Source organism: Seriola lalandi, unplaced genomic scaffold, assembly GCF_002814215.2.
Source record: "Seriola lalandi dorsalis isolate HSWRI2012SDOR001 ecotype SW California unplaced genomic scaffold, Sedor1 jcf7180002054188, whole genome shotgun sequence".
Lineage (NCBI taxonomy): Eukaryota > Metazoa > Chordata > Actinopteri > Carangiformes > Carangidae > Seriola > Seriola lalandi.
The window spans coordinates 370,505-388,113 of record NW_019524741.1 but is presented as its reverse complement, the minus strand read 5'-3'; the positions used below and the strand labels follow the sequence as shown (position 1 = coordinate 388,113).

The 17,609-nt window shown below is 38.8% G+C and overlaps 1 protein-coding gene across 1 annotated transcript in view; it reads left to right on the top strand.

Moving 5' to 3' along the window:
- The first annotated feature begins 4,194 nt into the window (after nucleotides 1–4,194).
- ano2a (anoctamin 2a) overlaps nucleotides 4,195–17,609 on the top strand; it is a 14,902-nt gene continuing 1,487 nt past the window's right edge. The window contains exons 1-26 of the mRNA XM_023403865.2: nucleotides 4,195–4,361; nucleotides 4,523–4,828; nucleotides 6,692–6,787; nucleotides 7,004–7,176; nucleotides 7,558–7,612; nucleotides 7,714–7,765; nucleotides 7,898–7,953; nucleotides 8,255–8,302; nucleotides 8,896–8,960; nucleotides 9,537–9,671; nucleotides 9,773–9,933; nucleotides 11,074–11,156; nucleotides 11,634–11,645; nucleotides 12,262–12,336; nucleotides 12,478–12,534; nucleotides 13,043–13,117; nucleotides 13,629–13,830; nucleotides 14,279–14,390; nucleotides 14,494–14,551; nucleotides 14,648–14,748; nucleotides 14,856–15,019; nucleotides 15,116–15,268; nucleotides 15,549–15,601; nucleotides 16,494–16,672; nucleotides 16,929–17,034; nucleotides 17,468–17,599. Coding sequence (XP_023259633.2) covers nucleotides 4,233–4,361; nucleotides 4,523–4,828; nucleotides 6,692–6,787; nucleotides 7,004–7,176; nucleotides 7,558–7,612; nucleotides 7,714–7,765; nucleotides 7,898–7,953; nucleotides 8,255–8,302; nucleotides 8,896–8,960; nucleotides 9,537–9,671; nucleotides 9,773–9,933; nucleotides 11,074–11,156; nucleotides 11,634–11,645; nucleotides 12,262–12,336; nucleotides 12,478–12,534; nucleotides 13,043–13,117; nucleotides 13,629–13,830; nucleotides 14,279–14,390; nucleotides 14,494–14,551; nucleotides 14,648–14,748; nucleotides 14,856–15,019; nucleotides 15,116–15,268; nucleotides 15,549–15,601; nucleotides 16,494–16,672; nucleotides 16,929–17,034; nucleotides 17,468–17,599 — 2,838 coding nt within the window. The 5' untranslated portion in view covers nucleotides 4,195–4,232. The remainder of the gene's footprint in view (nucleotides 4,362–4,522; nucleotides 4,829–6,691; nucleotides 6,788–7,003; nucleotides 7,177–7,557; nucleotides 7,613–7,713; nucleotides 7,766–7,897; nucleotides 7,954–8,254; nucleotides 8,303–8,895; nucleotides 8,961–9,536; nucleotides 9,672–9,772; nucleotides 9,934–11,073; nucleotides 11,157–11,633; nucleotides 11,646–12,261; nucleotides 12,337–12,477; nucleotides 12,535–13,042; nucleotides 13,118–13,628; nucleotides 13,831–14,278; nucleotides 14,391–14,493; nucleotides 14,552–14,647; nucleotides 14,749–14,855; nucleotides 15,020–15,115; nucleotides 15,269–15,548; nucleotides 15,602–16,493; nucleotides 16,673–16,928; nucleotides 17,035–17,467; nucleotides 17,600–17,609) is intronic.

Below are 17,609 nucleotides of genomic sequence, written 5' to 3'. Positions count from 1 at the left end.
AATAATGGTAACTTCGTTTTTTTTGTCTTTTTTTTAATTGTTTTTTCTACTTTTGTTAATGTGTGGACTGAATAAATACATGATTGACAAAAACAAATAATTAACAATAAAATATATAATATAATACTATAGTAATATGAATCATATTTTCGGCTTTGTGAGATAATAAGCATTTATTTATTTATTTGTTTACGTATGCTTGCAGAGGGTAGGCGAGGTTCAGTTTCTGGTCCGGTCACTTCTGTAAGCTCTTAGACACGCAAACACACACACACACGCACACGCACACGCACACACACCTACCTCCTGCAGCGGTAATGTGCATCACACCTTCCTTTCCTTCCGTATGGAACGGTCAGGGAATTAGCCGCCCTGTGCGCGCGCGTGCTAAGCCAGGGGTTCCGGGAACGCGCGCGGATTGTCCACCATCTCAGACCCTCGCCAGTCTGTGCACCTCGCGCGTCTTATCATCCATCTCCATAGCGAATAACTGATCCTCCACTGGCACTGGTGAGTACACTCTTTCACTTTTCTGTAAAGTGCAGTTTATTGAAGAAAGAAAACAACAACCAAAAGAAAAAGAAACTGCGCACTTGACCTTTATCGCTTTTCTTGTCTTGTTTATATTGCCTGCTGTCGGCTTTGGCAGCGTCTTTGAGCACTTTTGCCCTTATTTTTATTTGAAGTGGAGCTGCTTTTGTTTACGCTAGCTTACTCCATAAAGAAAGCTTGACCTTAACCGCTGCTTTTATTAGGCTGTTTAAATCCCCCGGTGGCTGCAGCGGTGTGTGTCAGGGTGCTGAGGCTGTTTTTCCATCCGACCATCTGTGTGCACACAACTGTTGCGCCCATGAGCTTTTAATTAAACACATATTTGTCGCATAAGCTGCTCCTGACAACTGCCCGGGGATTAAATAGTCAGAATTGAAATGAATTAATTTGATGTCTGTGCTGTTGATGTTTTCGTCTTAAAAAATAAAAGCTTACAGACAGGTGAGGTGGTTAAAGTGAAAGTTTGGTGCAAGTCCGTTTGATTAGTCATAGAATTTCAAACTTAAGTGTTTGTTGTTTGTGTTTGTTTGAGTTGTTGGTTCCTCTTATGGCTTTAGAAAGGAGGAAGCAGCTGTTAAAATTAGCGATGTATAATCTGCTGTATTCCAGGAGAGACAGTATTAGACCGCTCCCCTGCTGCCCTCTGCCCCGTTAATGTTAGTGTGAGGGTGCAGCTGACCCTCCAGCCTCTGCTGTTGAGCTGTCAGCAAGCTTACATGCCTTTAAGCTCTGCGCTGAGACGCACACTTGGACTCATTTGCGCACTCCTGTTGTGCCTCCTCCAGGTTGAACAGGCAAGGAGGATATACATCTAAACCAAAAAATAAGTAATATCTAGGTAAGTGACCTACAAAAATGAATGAAACACAATATGGTATATGTTGTCATAGACTAATATTGGAATATTGGAATATTTTTTTCCCCTGTATTGGTGCAAATGAGAAATTTGGGCAGAAGTTAATGAAAATGACCTCACTTATCTAATCTTCAATAAAATAGGTGGTATTTCTGTAATTGGCAGAAGTTCTGTGCACTTAAATGATCATGTTCCCCTTTCTTACGAAAAACTTTTCTACAAAAAAATTAAAAATTAAATAATAACACAAGACACTAGAAAAGTTGAATTGAATAAGACAAGTGTTGTGTGCTGCAAGAGAGTATAGACAATAAATAAGATAAGAAGTATCAGTCCAAAAAGTCTATGAATTTAGAATCATACCCATTGACCAAGAGTGCTGTTTTCTAGATCCTTTAAAACTGATCTAAAAGAAAAAAAAGTAAGACATGGTAGTCTATCACTGATGTTCTGCTAGAGGCTTAAAATCCATGCAAAATGTGTGTACATATTGATTATCATGAGCAGTATAAACAACTGCAGGAATATCAGCCATTGCGGAAAAGGCATCATGACTATTGAGCTAAGTAACTAACCACACGTGGAATATGCGGCTAACATCAGAACAGATAAAGAAACTCAGACCTCTTTATGTTTCTCCAAAACCACAGCAGCATTTATGGCGTAATTGTATAAGTGTAACTGAACAACAACAACAACAACCACAAGAAGTCAATAACATGTGATGATGGATCGTAAGTAGACATCATTTTGTTTTAAATTGGTCACATACCGAAACACTGAGAACCACTGATCTAAATATCACACTGTCCTGATGGATTAATATGTTACATAACATCTTTCTCACTTGTTGAACTGAAATTGAACTGACATTGTCTCCATTTCCATCTCAGCTCTGTGTTTGCCAACACATGGTAAACTGGGATTAACGTGGTTGTGTGTGTGCATATGTGTAAGGGGATTGACTGCCTCTGTATGTGCTGTAGGCTGTTTGGCTGTCTTTTGGCGTATTTGCATGTGTCATGGCTTTCCCCCGGTGTCTCACAACATGTACCTGGAATCCGTCCAGGGACCATTGTTGCATGCAACCCCCTCACACAATGACACATAAAGACGAGTGAATCCGTATAATACTTGTAATTAAAAGTTGATAACGTAATTGTTACGTATTTCAAAGTAACATTATAGGTGTCAAATATCAAGTGGCTTGAATGTGTGGCCTTCTTACCACCTGATCACTTAAGTGAATCAGGTATCAAACAGTATGATTAGTAAGAATCACAACACCGTGTCCATAACAATGTCTTTGTATTTATCCACTTTGAACAGAGAGACCACTTAGTTCACATTTTGCCATGTAAAAACTGCAACTGTGAAATTACAAATTGAGTAAGGTGTCTGTACCGTATGTAAAGTCCCTTTTCAAATGAATTAATTTTGTCACTAAAATATGGCAGATAATCTGTTCAAATTTGATATAAGTCAAAGAACTGAATTTCTAAGAGCATTGACAATCAGTCACAGATGAAGGAGTCAGCTGTAAAGTGTTAAATGGAAAGCAATAGTAGCTAACAAACATGAGATGACTACAAAAAGTGAAAGAAGTATCTTTAAATTTCAGAGCCCTTGTAAGGAAGCAGATTTAATGCGGCGTTAGAGGTTTGCCAGAGCGTTTCAGTGACCAAAGCTCAGTCAAAAAATATCAAAATGTTCCTTTAAAATAAACAAAAAACATGCGTACAGAAAAATCCATGCATACTGTTAACAGTATCATTATTTATTTCAGTTATTTCTGAGCTCAGGGAACAGTTGAATAGACTGAATTGCAAATATTAGGAAGGTTAGCTGTGTCATTTTCAAAAATGTTCCATTATTTTATGTCTGGAAGTCTGGGATACACATGTGCTTCTAGTAGTGAGACTTAACCACTCAAAACACTTAATCTCGAAGAATGAACCAAGTGACCAAATTACCCCAACAGATTGTAAACTGTGCCGTTTGGATTGCAGTGTGAGCTTAATCTGAGCCCACATTTTCAATTGGGTAAAAAAAGAGACGAGGCAGCTTAACTTTGTCTTCGATTTGATCTGTCAGTCTAAAACAGACATTACTCTGTGGTTTTTCACACATTATGTTTGACAGTAACATCAACCTAAAATTGATCTACAGTGTACATTTGAATTAAAAATCTGTTAATTAAAAAAAATATATATATGTATGGTAATTTAAATAGTAACTGTATTTTATAAGATACTATTTTATCTTATAAAATACAGTTACTATTTAGGCTCCCAACCTGGGGTTTCAATTTTTTTTCATTATTGCATTTCTTCCCTCATGATTATGACTTCATTGAGAGGAGAATTATGAGAACATTTCTAATAAACATACATTAACATGCCATAAATCATATTAGATTAGCAAAATAAAAAAAATAAAAATTATAATTGCAGAACATGCACATTTTTTTCCTAAATTTAACTTCATTGGGCGATCTCTTAGTTAGGAAAGCTCTAGTAACTATGAGATAATATCACATAGTAAATGAGTCATAAGAAAACTTTTAGGTTTTCCAAGTTGGATTGAAATTGTACTTCACAGAATTCTGTTTAATTTATAGGATTTTCTCTCCTGTTTGTTATTGGATCATTTTACATTTCAGGCCAATAAAAATTATTGAGAAAGAAAAATACATTAATTCTTAACAACTGATAGAAGTATGATGCCAGGTCATCCCGACCTCTGGATACTGAACTCCTGTTTTTCTTTTCATGTACCAGCAGAGGGATGAAACGGAAAAGAGCGTATACCTGTCACCACAGAAATGAGTGAGTCGTCGTCAGTTCACTCGGTGAAGCTTGTTTCGTTGGCCAGATCACTGTCTGGGCTTGGGCTCGACGCCGCCAATGGAGGCCCCATCAACCCCCCAGACACTGATGAGCCCCCTCTCCTGGTATGGTCTCCTCTGACTGTAAACACTCACATACTGTATCACAGTTTTCCCCTCCCTAAGCTGACACACGTTTGTCATGATCTTGCACTACAGTATTACCTAAGTTCCCTCCTTGTGACCCTCATCACTTAGCTCATTAATTACCTGTGTGTGTTTGTCAGGACTCTGGAATTGATCTAGGCCCTGGGCTTTTTTTCGCTGATGGCAAGAGAAAAGTGGACTATGTCCTTTGCTACAAATATAAGAAAAGGCTGGCATCCAAGGCACGCCTTTCCATTGCATCCAATGGGAGTATACCAATACAAATACCAGGCCACTGGGACACAGAAGCAGAGTCTGGGGAGACAGGTGCACCTGCAGGAGATGCGGAGGTGCCAATGCTGTCTGAGGAGGAGAAGGCTTTAATGAGGGAGGAGTTTGAGGCAGGACTACTGGAAGCTGGACTACAAATAGAACGTGATAAAGAGGTGTGTATCTGCTGTTACAGTGCTTTCACTATGATTAATTTTTCATCTGCTACACACTCCTATAAACATTTATGGGTCAGAGCCATCCTTAAGTGATGTGACCTCAAATCCTCTCATTGGACGGCTGCCAAACAGGTTGAGGATAAGACTCAGCTTGTCCCTTACAGCTAGAAGACATGCCTGCACTCCAATTAAAGAGAGAACTTATTAATATCAGGGGCCAATATGGTAATAATAATAAAAACAATATTACCAATGTTGCATGTCTCTTGTCATGTACTGTACAGAATTCCTTTTGTGTACTCTATGTGTGTGTGTGTGTGTGTGTGTGTGTGTGTGTGTGTGTGTGTGTGTGTGGGTGGGTGGTCCGTAAACTTGGAGCCCACTATACTTATGGGTCCAACAGCTTTGTCTGTGCCAAAATGCTTGACCTCACAAGTTTAAATGCCTATTTGAGGGTCAAGACTTGGTTTTAGGGTCAGGGTTAGAACAGACTTAGGTTGGGGTTAGGGTAAGACATTCACTTGTGATGGTTAAAGTTAGGGGCTAGGGAGTTCGTTATCTCAAATATATTCAAACAAGGATGTGTGTGTGTGTGTGTGTTTGTGTGTGTGTGTGTGTGTGTGTGTTTGTGTGTGTGTGTGTGAGACACTTGCGTGTTAAATCAGCTGCTGTTTTGGTTGAGGATTAAGACTGCTGACCGTAAGTGTGAAGCCAAAGGCCAGATTATAGGGCCCTATTAGAGAGTGATCCACTACTCGGAAGTGTGTATGCTGGCACATGAATGTATATCGAGCACGATTGGTGAGGAAGGATGTGCTCTTTGGTCACTGTGTACTGTATCAGTGTGTATTTCTGTAACAGTCTGTCTGTGGCTGGCGTTTTGAAAACTGAACAGTGAAGGATTTATTTGAAAATGTAACACTATGGATCAGGGAATGAATACCCTCAGTTGTGTTGTTGGTGTAGGCTATAACATGAGTGAATCTTCACTAGTTTTCCTCATAATGGTGCAAATAATTTTTGCAATTTCATTTTGCAGCCTAACTGTGGAAATAATCTCCCTCACTGTGCTAAAACAATATAGAATCATTTGATTAAATAGCACCTCTTATAAATGACCTTGCAGTGATTTTATTTTTCATTATACTTTATACTTTTTCGTTAACTATAATTTCTTATGAGGAGCTTGACAGTAGTGCAAAGTCTGGTGACTTTGAACAGGCTGTAATAGATTTTAATGCTGAAAAATTGCTGGTAAATGTCTGTTAAAACACAACATTAGAAGTGTAGCAGGTGCTGTTTGAGCCTGTGCAGTTGTATCTGCCCTGCACTGAGGGCATTACAGTAATTGCATGGACAGGTTTTAATTCAGTGGTCCACAGGCTCGGTAATAGCTTTTCACTTTTGACATTATCAGAATCTATAATTGCAGACACTGTGGTGGCTTTCAGATGCCTTTCCCGACAGTTAATGATTTACTGCTCTCATTTTCTGTACTTTGCAGGATTGGGAGGTTCTGGGCTTGAAATAATGGGATTTCCTACAAAACATCCTCATTGTAACACAAAGTAGCATACTTACAGGTTTAAAGAGGGCTCATCTGGCTGCATCACGACAAGTAGCACAAGCAATTAAGTGCAAAGAGGAAGAGAGTGAATAAGACAGACCCACAGTTAATCTGTCCATATAGCCCTGCGGTGATAATGTTGAAACATTTTTTTTTCAGTCTTAATTCAGATCTAATTTGACATGTATGCAGTGGTCGATGTGATGAAGTGATGTATATAGTGTTTCTTATGTTATGTGTCTTATGTTTGTCACATTTCTCATTTATCTGTGTATTAATGTGTTTACGTGCAGAGGTCAAACGGCATAGGGTTTATTCGGCTGCACATCCCATGGCCAATACTGAGTCGAGAGGCAGAGCTTCAGAAGATCAAAGTTGCTGTGAAAAAGGTCAGCAGTTTAACACAGTCATTTACACACTGGTCATTGATATTATAGTTATATAGAACATATTTGTGGCTATTTGCAGAAGATTCATTTTGGGTGCATATCACAATCAACAATTTTTTGACTGAGCGGTTGTATGTCACAGATATGTGTGGTACAGTAAACAAAACAATTGTGGATTTGATCAAAATGTTTTGCATGCATGTTTTTTTTGAGCAGAAATGTGAATTGCGGAAACGGACTGGCATTGCTGGGATGTGTGATTCCATTATGACCAAAGTCAACACGCCGTTTCAGCCAGACGTCCCTGACTTTGACGTCCACAGAGACTCACAGACACACATCCATTTCAAAACCCTCAAACACCCTTTTATCAGAGACAAGCTCCACCTGTGAGTACCTACTCTGTCACACTCACATGTATCAAAAAACTAACCCACTTTAGGAGTCACCCTTGGCTGGGGACACGCATGTGCTTTAGCCCAGTTATGGTTTGTGATTTAGATAACACCCTAATATCTAAATCACCTGCAGGCTGCATGCTTTTATCGTCCTTATCATAACATGGTGCAGCTCTCACGGAAATTGAACTTTTATTGTTTACACCACTGAAATGGAAATTGTGTAATCTGTGTGCTACTCTGGCATTAAAATAAACGAAAGTGAGAGTTACCAAAGGTGCAGGGTTGAACATTGATCCCAGCACACATGAATCCCACAGGTCTATTGTTAACACATTTGTTTTTGTGACTCTGTCTTGGCATTTCCTGCAGGTATGACATCAAATCAACAGAAACCTTGTTTGATAATGCAACACGCAGCAGAATAGTGAGTCCAGAAACACATATCTTCTAATTTCATTTGCGATTTTGTTGATGTTTTGCGTATACATATTTGAGTTCACATACCTATGCTATGTTTGCTTCTAGGTGGCTGAGATTATTTCACGCATTACCTGCAGACACACTTGCCAAACCACTGGTGAGATCTAACTTTTTTTTTTTCTAAAACTGTTCAAATGCATGCTGTCAGTCCAGTTTCATCCATATGCCAGCGGTCACAAAGATGACTGTATCCATGACATTGTGTTACACTCCCTCTTTGTGTCACAAGGCATCAACTCATTATTGGCTCGGGGTGTCTATGACTCTGCCTTCCCTCTGCATGATGTGAGTATTGCAAAAATAGCAGTATCATTGAACACTGTGGAAGTGTTTGTGCTGAAAAACTCTTTGAAAAATGCATTTATTAAGGTTTCATCTTCTGTACATATATTCTGTATCATATAGGACAGGTTAGTAAATATATTTACAGTTGGGGGACATTTATGGGGATAAATGTATCTGAAAAAGTCTAATTGAACAAAATATTCCAATATAACTCTTATCTGCAATTATGCATATTCAGAAAATATGACATACTGTAAGGCAATATATCTCATGTAAAGAGGTGGTACATTTTTTTTTTCAGGGGTCGTTCACAAGGAGAGGAGGGAAAGATCAGCGAAATGACAGACAGGTGAGTTGAGTGGCGTTGACATGTGATGAGAAAATGTATGCAATCTACACTTCTTACTGGAGTCACTGGAGATGATACGATTCATGCTTCTTGACAGGAAAAGGCTAGACTGCCTTAAGCCTGATTAAAATGCCCTGATTTGGCTGTTACCAGTGATTTTCATCTTCTAGTATGTGTTTTTTCAGGGTTCAAATCAGACCAGTCAGACCTGTTACAAATACATCAGACGGGTTTAATCTTTTTACAACCACAAACTAGACAAAATGGGATATGAAAGCGTAGTTTCAGCTGTTTAAAACTGTAATATTTATTATCTAGAAGTCGAGTATGCTGAAGTCATCAAATGTGTGATGATGATTTTTTCAACCTTGTTTAATTAAATGTCATTGTAACCAACCCAGCAGCTATGTTTGTGAAAGTGTCTTGCTGAGCTTTTGACTTTCAGACTAATTTAATAGCATTCAACAAATAAAAATATTATACATTTGAGAATATGTATTTCACTTATACAATATTCATGTATAAATTAGTGTTAACTGCATATATATATATTATAAACAGATAATTTACTCTTGTCATCTGGTTTCATTCAGCTCCTGCATGATGAATGGGCTAACTATGGAGTCATGCATAAATACCAGCCCGTGGACCTGATCAGGTACTGAGCAATCAAAAATCAAGTCTATAAGCTGTAGTTTGAAACTGCATCTTTCAGTATAGCTGCTAATACAAAACTGACTGAACCAACATACTGATGATTTTGCTGTTCAAGAGGTACCAGTGGGGCTAAGTATGTGAAGTTTATCCTAATGATGATGCCAGAGAAAAGGCCATTGGGTTATTATATTCTCAGGTGCACCACTGGACCAAGAATATTTCAGGGAAGTCCTTTATATTAAATAAATGATTCATGATGTGTAAATTTAACATTTTGACCTGAGAGAGGTTCAAATTGAAAGCTTGTAGAGTGTCTGAAATGGAAAGGATGTGTCCTCTGAGGAACATAAAAGTATTCAGTAAAGCCTGACAGTCTGGTCTTTTGATTTTGACATTCCTTAGACCTTTAGTTTATTCTCTGAAAGCCATGAATTGCAAAGCTTAGTTCTTAGAAAATAATCCATGACTTTGGAGAGACCATACTGGTCTGAAGTGTCAGGATAGGATTAGTGAAAATGTAAATCTGTAAACCTGTAAACCCTGGCAGCTAGATGATACACTGCCTTTATTTTACCAGGAAATACTTTGGAGAGCAGATCGGGTTGTATTTTGCCTGGTTGGGTGTTTATACTCAGCTACTCATCCCTCCCTCTGTACTGGGCATCATTGTCTTCCTGTATGGCATATTCACTGTAGATACCAATGTGCCAAGGTAGGAAGACATACACTCATTCAATTTATGTATGCAATATTAAAAGTACTTACATGTGATTATATTAATCTCTGAGTTGTTTTTGCACATGTTTATTTCAGTCAGGAGACTTGTGATGATAACCTGAACATCACCATGTGTCCACTGTGTGATGGAGTATGTGACTACTGGCATCTGAGTTCAGTGTGCTCATTGGCCCGAGCTTCATACCTGTTTGACAATGGAGCCACCGTCCTCTTTGCTATATTCATGTCTCTGTGGGGTAACTATACATTCTAATACACTTTCCTGATAATGATGCAGCTGGTTTGATTACATCTGTTTTAATTAAAATCATGACATTCATAACAATCATGCATAAATTCAGTACAGTAAATTTACATATACAGTAAGTCCTCAAAATTGTAGCTCTAGTACTAGAAACAGTGCTAAATACAAATGAAGTCCTGTATGGCATTATTAATGCACATACCAACAGTTTCTCCTCCGAGAGCACCTCCTCTCTTGACACCTCCAACACCGTAACATAACTAGCACTTACAATGCACTTCTTTACCTGATCTTCCTGCACTTCACTTTATTGAATAGGTTTAGTACTTCGTACTTATACCAAGGTCTCCTACAGCACTGAAGCTTTAGTGTTGTCCCTCACTGGTATGTCACTTTGGATTAAAGTGTCTGCCAAATGGGTAAATGTAAATGTCTAAGTGGGGATTTACAGTATATTGATCTTTTATTGCTGTAATGATGGAGGAATTACTGCTCATCTATCTGAGTAGGATGACAGATTTATAGCAACAAGGTAATACTGCATGGTCAGGCTAATGTCCTTCAGTGTATGCTGATGCATGATGCATGATTGGAGTGAGTGAAACAGCACTGACTAAACAGTGTTGGTGTAACCATGAGAATTACTGATTGTAATCACTGTATTTAAGACAGCATGTAAATGTACTGCCATCCATCTTTGAGGTGGCTCATGTTCATAGGGTTTCTAGTGGGCTTATTCTGGGCCTGTTCTGATGTAAATACTAAGTGGTAACTAACTAGCTAACTAACTAGTACTACCTGGTATATTACTTACATTTGTCCAATTCCCAATGTTTAATTTTCTGTTATGTAAACATTACTGTATTAAAATGTCTAGGTTATTTTTTAATCTCTATTGAACGAGATATACAGACTAACAATTCTTTCATAAATAAAATTTCTGTTGCACCACATTTCATAAGCTCCAGATTCACCACGACAGCTGCTGAGCAAGGACTAGTTCCTTTTTCTCTCCTGCTAAAACATTATTGTACAGTATAGGAATTTCTGGATTAGTCATACATTGTTTAAAATGTTTGGGTCTTTTTAAAGCTGGTGATTTTTAACATTCCTTCTGTGCAACTTCTTGCAGCTGCCTGTTTCCTCGAGCACTGGAAAAGGCGACAGATGTGTTTGAAACATACCTGGGACCTGACAAGCTTGGAGGATGAAGAGGTAGAATAAATAGATTCAAGAATACTGTGCGCACACATAGTGTACAATAAATAAAATACAATACAATATCATATCATATCAATCTTTATGTCTGTCTCATTTTCACTTTCTCTCATCACAAGTCCTGTTTATTAAAGTGCCAAGTCAGTCAGGGTGAGAGTGTTAACCTCATGGCCCGGGTCAATCATGATGACAGTTGTGGTTTGCCTCGCTGATTATCATTTGTCTCAAAGCAGTGGCCTCCCCCTAACACACATATACACATATACACATTGTCACCCATGTATACATACATTATCACGACTCCTTAACCCTGTAAAGGACTGTAATGGGATTGGTCTGTTCTAAGAGCAGTGCAGTTGATGGATAAGATGACGCAGCAGGGTCGCAACATAAACACTTACAGCCTAACACAACTCGTACTCCCTCTCTCTCTGTTTCTCCCTTTTATTTTATTTGTGTCTTTGCTGCCTGTAGGAGCGAGTCCAGGTGAGCAAGTTTCTATTAAATGTAACCACACTGAAGTCAAGAGCAGAATCAGAATCTGGGTTGAGATGCTGTATCATTTTATTTTGTTTGTTTTTTTAGTGGATTGGTATTAATTGGAATATTTATAATTGGTTGAAAATTGGACAATGCATATTTAAATTAAATTTAAATTAATTAAATTATCTTCTTATGTTATAAAAATACAAAACATTCAGGATATTATTAATTAGCAGCTTGTTTCTCTTCACTTTGTATTAGGGAAGCATATTCTGAACTGTCCATGAGAAAACCTTGTTGCATCTGAGCTGTGATGAATCAGTTAAAAATTGGATTGGATTTTAAAGTTCAACTTAAAATCATTGCCAAATAGCATCATATTTTGAGGGTAGAACCGAGAACAGGGCCTGCTGTGAAAGCTACAGATATGAGGTCACTGAAATCTGAACCCATGCCATGCAACAGCCATCAAAAATACCACAGAATATAGCTACATCGTGTGGATTTGTAGCTTAAAGTTAATGTGGGACAGTCACTTCACAGTCACAGTGTGATACAATGGTGATATTTTGTGGTGCACTCCCATTGGCTTTAACAACTGTGTGCTGGTTTGTGGCAGGAGGAGATGAGGCCTGAATATGAAGAAGCTTTACAGGAGAAAAAAGCTAAGATGAAAGCAGAGTCTAAGAAGAAGGTATTGTGTGTGTGTGTGTGTGTGTGTGTGTGTGTGTGTGTGTGTGTGTGTGTGTGTGTGTGTCAGATGCAGTTTTCTGATTTGTAGCACAGACTTCACACATAGTTAAATTGACTGAAATTTTTCTCGCTCTGTTTGCAGTCGACTCAAGCTGTAGATGGTGCAGATGGAGAAACCGACCAGATGCTGGCCTCCCAGGTATCACTGCACTGCTCTGTGTGATAGGACATTAGGTGGACAGAGTTGCTGGGAGGGGTGAAGAGGGCAGAGCTGTCATACTGAGAGGATTTAAACTTTCCACATAGTGATTGTGAACACAGATCTCACTTCTTCAATTACACAACACTCAGTGAAGGCAAACAAAATGCTGCTATACATGCAAATATTGCCGTCCGTCTACAAAAACGTTATTAGTGACTAACTGGAAGTGTATGAGTTTATGTTGATGCATAAAGAGGAAACCCCCCTCATCTGCTGTGTGTGGTTGAGTCCAAAGCTGCTTACCTGCCTGAGATTAGCCCAGATTACTGATGGAGAGAGAAGGGGGGGAGGGAGAGGAGGAAGGGGAGGGGATTTCTGTCCTTTCAGATGGCATGGCATGCACCTGCCAGACAGAAAACATAATGTGTGTGTGCAGAACATGTGCTCAGCATTATCGCATATATCAATATGTTTACCCAAATAACATACATGTTTTTCTTGACAGCAAGAGCCAGAGGCTTTGGACATTGAGGATCACCTGTCAGGTTACCTCATCAATGTGTCCACCTTACTACTGCTGGTACTGCATTTATATTCTGCTCATGTTCTCACCTTTCTAACCTTTCTAACCTCTGTCTGCCTCCTTGTGATCTTATAACGCTAACAATATTATTGTCATTCTTATGAGGATGTCAGGCAATTAACAGAAACAGTTTGATAGTTTTTATCTGTCTAGATAATACTTGCCAGTTTATATACATAAATATTTTATTTATCTACATGAGTTCCTCATTGTTTTCCATATTAATTCCTCATCACTCAACAGTGTCTAGACTAGTGATCCTAATTTATTACTCACAAAAGTTTCTATTGTGTCAGTCAGGTCACTTTATTATAGACATTTAAGTCCAATCAAAAATTACAGAATGTTAAAACAATGATAACAATAAAAGAAAAAAGAAATCAATAGATAAGAAGTGGAAAAGGATAAAAAATAGATATTTATATTTACCAAATATTAAAAATCATCCTAAAGACAGGAGTCTCTAACCTTTTCATAATGTGTGTGCATGTGTCCTGTGTGTGTTCAGATCTTCGTGACCTTCTCTGCAGTGTTTGGGGTGGCAGTTTACCGTATCTGCATGTTAAGTGTGTGGTCCGTGAACCCTGATCCTGAAGCCAAGGCCAGCGTAAGGATGACCGTCACCACCACAGGCATCATCCTCAACATGCTGGTCGTTCTAGTGTTGGAGGAGGTTTATGGAGCAATCGCTGTGTGGCTGACTGAATTGGGTATTGTATTTAATTGTGTTACAAAGTAAAGCATTAGATTGGAATTCCTTACAACTGATTATGTTAGCTGCAACAAATGTTGCGCTGGGTAAAATGTGTCGGTGTCTGTACCATAAAGGAGAAAATGCTGAATATAGGCAACAGCAACACACAAATTCAGGACCAAAAAGATATGAAGGTTATCATTCCACCATTTCTTTATACCCCTTGCATAAGTTTGCAGAATACGTTGAAGTGACATTTTACATAAGATACCTTCAATTCTGGAAGTTGTATTACTTTACTTTGCCCATTATCATCTTAAACCTAGTGATTTTGTTTTTATAATAATTCTGTCATTTCCTTTTAAAAATAAACTTTTTTTTTAAAGTCACTCATTGTGAGTGAAACACACCATCAAGAGCAAGTGTCCAACATGACCTGATGATGTTTTTCTTCTTTCCATCAGAACTCCCTAAGACAAAGGAAGAGTTTGAAGAGAGGCTGATCTTCAAGTCTTTCTTTCTCAAATCTATGAACGCCTTTGCACCTATTTTCTATGTGGCCTTCTTCAAGGGCAGGTGTGTAGTTTTTTTTTTTTTTTTCATTTTTCTTTCTTGACTCACCTCAAACGAGTCTTTCTCTTTATTCCTTGTCATGTGACTTGGCCTTCCTTTCCTGCAGGTTTGCTGGGCGGCCTGGCGATTATGTTTACGTATTTGGAGACTATCGCATGGAGGAAGTAGGTTCATGTTACACACATTAGTCGTTATTATGAGAATGTGTGTGTGTGTATGTGCAACTATTCTTTAGTAAATGTGTGTTTTCTATTCCACAGTGTGCTCCTCCAGGCTGCCTCATCGAACTTTGCATCCAGCTCAGCATGATCATGCTTGGAAAGCAGCTTATTCAAAACAATGTGTTTGAGGTTCTCATACCGTACGTCTTTTTTTGTTCATATTTTTTTTTTCCATTTACCAAACTTTTCACACCGTGATGTCTTTGCTCTGACTCTATCCTCTGTCCTTTATGTATTGTTTTTGCAGTAAGTTGAAAAAGATGTACAGAACAATACAGGAAGAAAAGGGAAAGAAAAGAGCAGGAGAAGATGAGGAGAATGAAACAGAGGAGAAGAGACCAAAACAACAATTTGATAAAGATTTCACCCTTGAACCCTTTGAAGGCGTCAGCCCAGAATACATGGAAATGAGTGAGTCTCTTTTAGCATCTTGCTCACCTACCACTGCAATCACACAATGTCATTTTTTTTAAAACTATCTGTGCATGTATGTGTTCATATTTACAGTAATCCAGTACGGCTTCGTGTCTCTGTTCGTGGCCTCCTTCCCACTGGCACCAGCGTTTGCTCTGCTCAATAACGTCATCGAGATTCGCCTCGATGCTGCAAAATTTGTCACTGAGATCCGGCGGCCAGATGCTGTGAGGTGTAAAGACATAGGTATAGATCACACACGAGAGCATGTCCACTCTGTCCGTCTCTGTGTGAATGTGAGATAAGCAATGATTGAACTTTTAATCACTTTCTTTTCCTTTACTCCACTCTGCCCCTCCATTTCTGTCTCTTTGTCTCCGTGTCTGTCCGTCTGTCTGTCATGTTCCTTTGCACAAATACACACACACACACACACACACACACACACACACCATACACATGCACACATGGATGGACACACTTCCCTTTCCCTCTCTGTCTTTTTTCATGCACATGCTCTCTCCAGGGATTTGGTACAACATTCTCTGTGGGATCAGCAAGTTCTCTGTCATTACCAATGTAAGTGTGTGTGTGTGAGTGTGTGTGTGACTGGCAGAGAAGGTTTCACTAAACACTTTACAAACAATTTAAACACAAACAATTTACTCATCATTAATGCTGACATTTCTGTGAGGTTGATGTTTCTTTGGAATAAAATTTTTATCTTTTTTTCATGTAAATAAAAACATGTTTATTATATTTATATATCAGCATCTCTTATAGCCATGTTTACAAGCTGCTCTATAGTGCTGGGAGTGGGCAAAAATTCCACAGCGTATAAATCAATGTCTCACACGGTTGTCAGGCTAAGGCAGTTAGCTGTTTCCTGTTATGTAAAACTGATGAAATTCATCGTCTGCAAATCAGTCAACATACTGAACTCACGAAAACTGATAAAGAACAAGAGAAAAAAAATTCATGGCCCAAGCCCAATACGTGTTAAAGCACTCAGCATGTTCTCTGTCAGGAAGCGAGACTTAACACAATAATGTGTGGCCCAATGGATAATTATGGAAATAACTGTTACACGGGTCAGACATGAATTTCTTACTCTCAGGATGACATGTAACAAATTGAAATAGCTGAGCTGTTAATGCCACCATTAATTCAGTGTAAATGTTGAGACACCAAACAGAAACCCATCTTTAGATTTCTTTTGGTTTGATCCCTCGGTAGTTCGGCTGTATCACAACAGAGATGAGAGAAATCACAAAAATGTTACTGACAGCTAGATAATGTTATTGATGTTAGATTATTTGTCTGAATGCGGGTATAGCCTATTTAACTGGGTAACGTTGTTAATGAGTTGATGTGCCAGGAGTAACAAGGACATGGTTATGTGATATATCTGCAATAATAGGGTTAGGGCTAGTACAGTTTTGTCATTTCCATCCCTTGTGTATCTCCTCAGGCGTTCGTCATCTCCTTCACGTCAGAGTTTGTTCCACGAATGGTTTACCAGTACATGTACAGTGTAAATGGCACTATGAATGGCTACACAGAGCACTCACTGTCCTACTTCAATGTCAGCAACTTCGCACCAGGCACCGCACCCACCACCACCCTCATCACCGGAGTCTCTATGTGCAGGTCAGAGTGACTCCCTTAACCTTGACGTATCTGGATCACCCTGTAAGTCCTTGAGCCCAGCAGCTTAACTCTTACTTTACCTAAATCCCGAACTTGTCTGGAGTTTTCACAAACTGTAAAATGTGACATTTATAGCAAGGATTTCCAGAGGAAAATCTTTTTAGGAATTAACAGATTTTTTCTGATCTGTAATCACATAAGTTCAGGCTGTCCTAAGGTTATCCTTGCTAATACTCATCCTGTCTGTGTTTTTCAGGTATAAGGACTACAGAGACCCTCCATGGGCAACAGATGCCTATACCTTCTCTAAACAGTACTGGTCTGTCCTGGCGGCAAAGCTGGCCTTTGTAATATTCTTCCAGGTAAGAAAATGTTGAAAACATGAAAACATTTACATTTGTGGCTTTGTTGATGTCTGTCTAAAAATGGTGGTGGTGTCCCAAGTCTTTATTGAACACCTTTATATTTGCTATGTGGCTTTCTTCAGTGGTTTTAAGCCCCAATGTCTCTGTAAACAAAGATTATTTTGCCTCATACATTCTTTACCACTGTCTCTCTTTATGGCTGACAAATATAATATCACAGATTAGAGAAGAAGCACTGATCTATCTTTTTCTCTCCATCATCTCTCCCGATCCAATAGCAGTGCTCATAGCAGCGCAGATATTGAACCTATAAAACCAAGAAATGTTTTTTCTACAACAATAAAAAAGAAATCATAGATTATTGTGCAACCATAGCAGCAATGAACTCCAAGCATACTCTTTACATAGCAAGTTGTCTTTTTCCCTACAGAACCTTGCCATGTTCCTCAGCATGTTGGTTGCCTGGATGATCCCAGACGTACCACGGTCTCTGCGGGAACAGCTGAAGAAAGACAACATGATGCTGATGGAGTTTCTGCTGAATCAAGACCAAGAAGCACGTGCCAAATCTC